Here is a 7132-nt window from a genome sequence, read left to right as displayed (position 1 = left end):
ATAGGAATTGGGGGAAATAATGTGTTCAAAGGTTTATAATTGTTGTTCCCATCTCCACTGAAACCGGATTCCCGTTTGCACCAGGGCAAACTGGAATTCCAATCTTCACTAACAAATATCCAGTGGAGATGAGAATTCTAGTTTGCCCTCGTGCCAACTGGAATTCCTATCTCCACTAGTGCGATTCGGAATCTCACTGGATTCTCATTTCCACTGTGACATACATCATTTTGCAAACGTAATGCCCACGACAATAAAAACGAATTCTGTAAATCAATCACATCAATCATATTTAAACCACCTTGTTTAATATCTTTACGACCGGCACGGTTGGCCTAGTGGTAAGGCGTCCGCCCCGTGATCGGGAGGTCGTGGGTTCGAACCCCGGCCGGGTCATACCTAAGACTTTAAAATTGGCAATCTAGTGGCTGCTCCGCCTGGCGTCTGGCATTATGGGGTTAGTGCTAGGACTGGTTGGTCCGGTGTCAGAATAATGTGACTGGGTGAGACATGAAGCCTGTGCTGCGACTTCTGTCTTGTGTGTGGCGCACGTTATATGTCAAAGCAGCACCGCCCTGATATGGCCCTTCGTGGTCGGCTGGGCGTTAAGCAAACAAACAAACAAACAAATATCTTTACGCATAATTTTCCTCTTCACTTTTTTAAAGTGTTCAAATTCACCATGACGTGTTTAGGAACTACCAGAGCTTGCATCACAAAGATTACTTGTGACAATAACAGTGATTTTACCAAACATATTTTAACTATAATACTGCAATTTCTTGTGTACCATGTTTTCATAAGCATACCTAAAAGTTTACCTAATTTAAATCGCATTTGTTTAAGTCCAAAATTGGTTTTTGTAAATATTTTCTTCATAAAGAATACTTAAAATGAACACCATGTTTCCCCCTTTCAAGGCCTCCAAACACGGCTTTGTTGTGGATTATTTTGTTAATGCAGGTCGGTTGGCTGTCATCACCACCAGGTATTCTGAACAATTGAGCCGTCTGTACAGGATTAAAGGCACAGTCCTTCCAAACTATAGTCATGTTGACTTTATCAGATCTGCCAAGGCTTTTACATTGGGTTAACAAATTTTCGACTTGGACACATACCAATAATCAACATCAACGTGTGTGTGTGTGTGTGTGTGTGTGTGTGTGTGTGTGTGTGTGTGTGTGTGTGTGCGTGCGTGTGTGTGTGTGTGTGTGTGAGAGAGTGTGTGTGTGTCTATGTGTGTGTGTGTGTGTGTGTGTGTGAGTGTGTGTGTGTGTCTATCTGTGTGTGTGTGTCTGTGTGTGAGTGTGTGTGTGTGTGTGTGTGTGTGTGTGTGTGTGTGTGTGTGTGTGTGTGTGTGTCCGTGACGCACGTACCCTGTCGCTGGCCTTATCACTGTGCAAGTTCTCGTCAGGCTGGCCGGGCCCCCAGTGCGTGAAGTCCACCTCACTGTTGTCGTGCCACTCGAAGTAGTTGCGTCTCTTGCGGTCGTTGAAACCGATCCACACAAAGTGGGGAAGCGTGGCAATCAGGGACGTCAGGTAACCTGTGAGACAACATTTCCTCTGGCATATAATTACTGATTGGAGCTTATACGAGGTATGATCCAAACAAAATGATCAAACCCCGGTTATACAAGTCTCAGGCCACTGATCATAAAAAGTAATATATCATTTGAAAGACCAAACATTTAACTGGTATACCTCCAAGAGATAACGTCATTTGGTTACTACGTCATAAATGACGAGGTTTTAAAATACGTCACTTTTGGGTTGTGCTTTAAAACGGGGTCTTTTGTCAAGCACCATGAAAATCTTCACTTCTTTGAAGAGTGTAGCTGGGTAATGGTACAACCAAAATGTCCACAAAGCTGAAGAATGTTACATGAATCAAAGCTGTTCCATATTCGACAATCTGACAAAAGAAAAGGGAAATTGAAACTGGGGAAAAGGGGAATAACTCTGACAAGCCAAAAAGACTTCCGAAGAGCGCTTTAAACGAGAATAATGTAGCTGCTGTGTCAAAATTTAAGATCTAAGATTAAAACGTGTACATGCGGATATAAAGAGAAAAACTTCAACTTTCATATGGAACAATACAGAGAGTTCTACTCAATGATCTTCCGCTTCAAAAGCTGGCCGCAAAATGGGTGCCTCATTAGCTGACAGGGGAACGGAAGGAGCATCAGGGTCCTCTCGCACGCGACCTGCTCAACTGTTGTGAACCCAGTAGACCCAAATTTGTTATTACTGTAATGACTAATTATGAGACTTTGGTTTCCTTCTACTTTAGTGCCAGAAAACACAGAAACAAAGCGTGTCTAGACCAAAATGACGAGATGCATCAAATTTGTAAGCGAGGTTTTCAAAGCAGAAACAGGGCTATTCGCTGTATTTTTCGATATTCTGTCTACTGACAGCACTGTCATTGGCACATACTATGCAGAAACCGTTTTACCCAAACTTATTCACGAGTTTGGCAGTCAGCGACCAAAGTGCGAAACCCAGACTGCCCTTCAGGCTCCTTCATAAAAATGTCAGTCTCCACAAAAGAGGGGCCGTAACTCCATTCCTAAAAGTCCAAATGATCCCATTCTTCAGACCTGATTACATCCCTTGAAATTGCTAAACATACCCTCTTTGAACATCAGACTTTTTGCCAACAAGTTTCACTGCACCCAGGACCTACAAAAAAGCCGTCAAATCAGAGCTGAAAAGCAACACCAAATAAGGCCACCTTAAGGCCTCCTCTGATTGGCTTAGACACTTGTGACTGCATAAATGTCGGAGGAGGGTAGTTTTAATGACTGCTGTCATTTGGGCAAGATACGCCAAACGGTCTCTGCGAAAATCACATTTGATCATTTTGTTTGGATCATACCTCGTGCCATGTGGTTATATGTGGTTCTTGTCACAAAATAGAAGGAGAGAAAGAGAGATGGAGCTAGAGAGAGAGAGAAAAAGAGAGAAAGAGAGAGAGAGAGAGAGAGAGAGAGAGAGAGAGAGAGAGAGAGAGAGAGAGAGAGAGAGAGAGAGGGGAGGAGAGAGAGAAAGAGAGAGAGAGAAGGAGAGAGAGAGAGAGAAAGGCCGTTAGGCAGAGAGGCAGAGAAACAGACAGAGAGACCGACAGATAGAGACAGAGACAGAGAAAGAAAAATAGATAAGCTATTCAATGTAAGCTAGTTGTGTACAGAGACGAGGGTGGCAGATAAGACAGAGATACCGACAGATAGAGATAGAGACAGAGAGAGAGAAACATGCGTACGCTGTTCAATGTAGTTGTGTACAGAGACGAGGGTGGCAGATAAGACAGAGATACCGACAGATAGAGATAGAGACAGAGAGAGAGAAACATGCGTACGCTGTTCAATGTAGTTGTGTACAGAGACGAGGGTGGCAGATAAGACAGAGATACCGACAGATAGAGATAGAGACAGAGAGAGAGAAACATGCGTACGCTGTTCAATGTAGTTGTGTACAGAGACGAGGGTGGCAGATAAGACAGAGATACCGACAGATAGAGATAGAGACAGAGAGAGAGAAACATGCGTACGCTGTTCAATGTAGTTGTGTACAGAGACGAGGGTGGCAGATAAGACAGAGATACCGACAGATAGAGATAGAGACAGAGAGAGAGAAACATGCGTACGCTGTTCAATGTAGTTGTGTACAGAGACGAGGGTGGCAGATAAGACAGAGATACTGACAGATAGAGATAGAGAGAGAGAGAGAGAGAGAAACATACGTACGCTGTTCAATGTAGTTGTGTACAGAGACGAGAGTGGCAGATAAGACAGAGATACTGACGGACAGATAGAGATAGAGACAGAGAGAGAGAAACATACGTACGCTGTTCAATGTTGTTGTGTACAGAGACGAGGGTGGCAGATAAGACAGAGATACCGACAGATAGAGATAGAGACAGAGAGAGAGAAACATGCGTGCGCTGTTCAATGTGGTTGTGTACAGAGACGAGGGTGGCAGATAAGACAGAGATATCGACAGATAGAGATAGAGACAGAGACAGAGAAACATACGTACGCTGTTCAATGTAGTTGTGTACAGAGACGAGGGTGGCAGATAAGACAGAGATACCGACAGATAGAGATAGAGACAGAGAGAGAGAAACATACGTACGCTGTTCAATGTGGTTGTGTACAGAGACGAGGGTGGCAGATAAGACAGAGATACCGACAGATAGAGATAGAGACAGAGAGAGAGAAACATACGTACGATGTTCAATGTAGTTGTGTACAGAGACGAGGGTGGCATAGAAAGACAGAGAGACAGGCAGATAGAGATAGACAGAGAGAGACCGGCAGACAGAGATCATAGAGACAGAGACAGAGAGACCGACTGATAGGGACAGAGACAGAGAGAGAGAAACATACGTACGCTGTTCAATGTAGTTGTGTACAGAGACGAGGGTGGCGGAGGGTACCATCTGAGTGCAAGCAGTGATGGCGTCAGTGTAGTTCTTCAGTGTGTTGTCTGTCAGGCCCGCCACCTTGTAGCACCTCTCCACTGTCAAAAGTGCATTTCAACAAATTATGTGTGCATTCTATCGAGTGATTTATGCAATTCTATCAAGTGATTAGTGCATTTTATCAAGCTAGGCGTGCATTTCGTCAAGTTATGTGTGCATTTTGTCACGTCTGTTTATTTGTTTGTTTGTTTGTTTGTTTGTTGCTTAACGTCCAGCCGACTACGCAGAGCCATATCAGGACGAGGAAGGGGGGGATGAAGGGGGCCACTTGTCAAGCGATTCCTGTTTACAAATGCACTAACCCATTACTTGTGTCCCAGCAGGCTTTAGTAAAACTAAATTAATACCTACTGGAAGATTACCAGTTTCCAGTATGTTAAAATAGGCTTAACCTATCTACTGCTGGACTTACATCAGAACACTAACAGATTAAACTATACATGAATCGCGAGACAAGCGGCAAGAGAAGAGATTTTTGGAAACAATACAGGTGAATGAGCAAGTAGGCAGAAAAAAAGAAAAGAATTCATGAAGAAAAAGAGAGCATGACAGGAAAGAGGAACCAAAAATCTACCTAACAGCAAACTAGAAAGCTCCTGCGGTTCCAAAAACAGGAGGGGCCTTTAATTTCATAACCGCAGTGCCCCACTGCGGGAACGTCTGTTTATGCCTTTTGTCACGTTTGTTTATAATAATGCATTTTTTTCAAGTTTGTTAGGGCATATATCAAGTTTTTTAAAAATTTCCACCTCAGTTATTTGTGCATTTAATCAAGTTATTTGTGCATGTTATCAAATTATTTGTACATTCTGACATGTGTGTGTGTGTGTGTGTGTGTGTGTGTGTGTGTGTGTGTGTGTGAGCGTGAGTGTGTGTGTTAGTGTGTGTGTATGTGTGTGTGTCTGTGTGTGTGGGTATGTATGTATGTATGTATGTGTGTGTGTGTGTGTGTGTGTATTTGTATGTGTGTGTGTGTGTGTGTGTGCGCGCGTGCAAGTGCATGTGTGTGTGTGTGTGCGTGTGTGTGTGTGTGTGTCATGTGTGTGTGTGTCTGTGTGAGTGTGTGTGCGCGCGCGCGTGTGTGTGTGTGTGTGTGTGCGTGTGTGTGTGTGTGCGTGTGTGTGTGTGTGTGTGTGTGTGTGTGTATGTGAGAAAAAGCAGAACTTACAGATGGGGATGCTTGTGAAGCCCACAGGGCAGCCACCCAACACAGGGGGAAGGGTCGGTGGAGTTGGGGTGATGCCGCCCACAGGTTTCTTACAGATGTAGCTGTTCATGTCTTGGCAGTTTTCGTCGTTCCATTCGCCTGCAAACACACAAACACACGCATCAAACACAAACCGAGAGACAGGCAGGCAGAGAGAGATACAAAGACAGACAGACGTGTGATAGGCAGAAATCAACTGGGTCGAAGTACTGTAAATGTAACGTTTTGTTTTGTCAATAGTTAAACGTTCTAATAACCTACAATTCTTGTTTTTAATTTTTTTCCTTCTGAATTCGGTAATGTAAGCAATCTGTCTGATTTTGGATGTTATTCCAGGTCTTTGGCTACCAGGCAAGTGTCTTTGGCTACCAGGCAAGTGTCTTTGAATCCAAACACAATAAAGGTAAGTTGTTGGAACGTTTAACCATTGACAAAACAAAACGTTTCGTTCACAGATATATCGACCTAGCGGTCTTTTAAGTGCACAGACAAATAGAGAATACTACATGACTTGCTGTGTTGTACCAGATTTACACGAGTTGTTTTTTAAAATATTGAACTGCGAGCGAAAGCGAGCTGTTCACTATTTGAAAAAGCAACGAGTGTAAATCTGGTACGACACAGCAAGCCATGTAGTATTCTGTTTATCCTACATACTGTACTTACGTGTATTTTACTGAAAATGTCTTGCAGACGAGGCAGCTAAATTGAAGACGCTTGTTTTGGAACCTCGATCTCTTCTAAAGCCTCATGCAATCTATTACGTCAAAGCAAAGAAACGTCACTCTGAAAGTGTGGCGTGACGTGTTAGTTCTAAAGATTCATCGAGGGTAATTAGCGAGCGCAATTTTTGTTTCTATAATGACGTTTGTCTCGGTGACTTTGGCATCATAAGCAGTGGAAAAACAGGTCCCTGCCAGACTTGCTTGACATGACCTCATTTACATGATATACACACGTGTGATTTGAACGATTATTATCTCACGGGTGTCTCTCTCACGTATGTAGGATAAACACTAATTACACAACACTTATCTTGACAACATGTTAATCAACTTGCAGTGAAGACACAAGTGAAAGACACAAGTGAAGACACAAGTGGAAGACACAAGTGAAAGACACAAATGGAAGACACAAGTGAAAGACACAAGTGAAAGACACAAATGGAAGACACACGTGAAAGACACAAGTGGAAGACACAAGTGGAAGACACAAGTGGAAGACACAAATGCAAGACACAAGTGAAAGACACAAGTGGAAGACACACGTGAAAGACACAAGTGGAAGACACAAGTGGAAGACACAAGTGAAATAAAGACACAAGTTGAAGACACAAGTGGAAGACACAAATGCAAGACACACGTGGAAGACACAAGTGGAAGACACAAGTGGAAGACACAAGTGGAAGACACAAATGCAAGACACAAGTGAAAGACACAC

The 7132-nt window shown here is 43.2% G+C and overlaps 1 protein-coding gene across 1 annotated transcript in view; it reads right to left on the bottom strand.

Moving 5' to 3' along the window:
• The window catches only part of LOC138947676 (macrophage mannose receptor 1-like), a 66160-nt gene that overhangs the window by 11573 nt on the left and 47455 nt on the right, over positions 1 to 7132 (bottom strand). The window contains exons 32-34 of the mRNA XM_070319202.1: positions 5654 to 5791; positions 4395 to 4523; positions 1377 to 1546 (exon numbers count right to left, since the gene is read on the bottom strand). Coding sequence (XP_070175303.1) covers positions 1377 to 1546; positions 4395 to 4523; positions 5654 to 5791 — 437 coding nt within the window. The remainder of the gene's footprint in view (positions 1 to 1376; positions 1547 to 4394; positions 4524 to 5653; positions 5792 to 7132) is intronic.

The sequence above is a fragment of the Littorina saxatilis genome, linkage group LG14, assembly GCF_037325665.1.
Source record: "Littorina saxatilis isolate snail1 linkage group LG14, US_GU_Lsax_2.0, whole genome shotgun sequence".
Classification (NCBI taxonomy): Eukaryota; Metazoa; Mollusca; class Gastropoda; order Littorinimorpha; family Littorinidae; genus Littorina; species Littorina saxatilis.
Note: the sequence above shows the minus strand (reverse complement) of the source record. Positions and strands in the feature narration are given on the sequence as shown.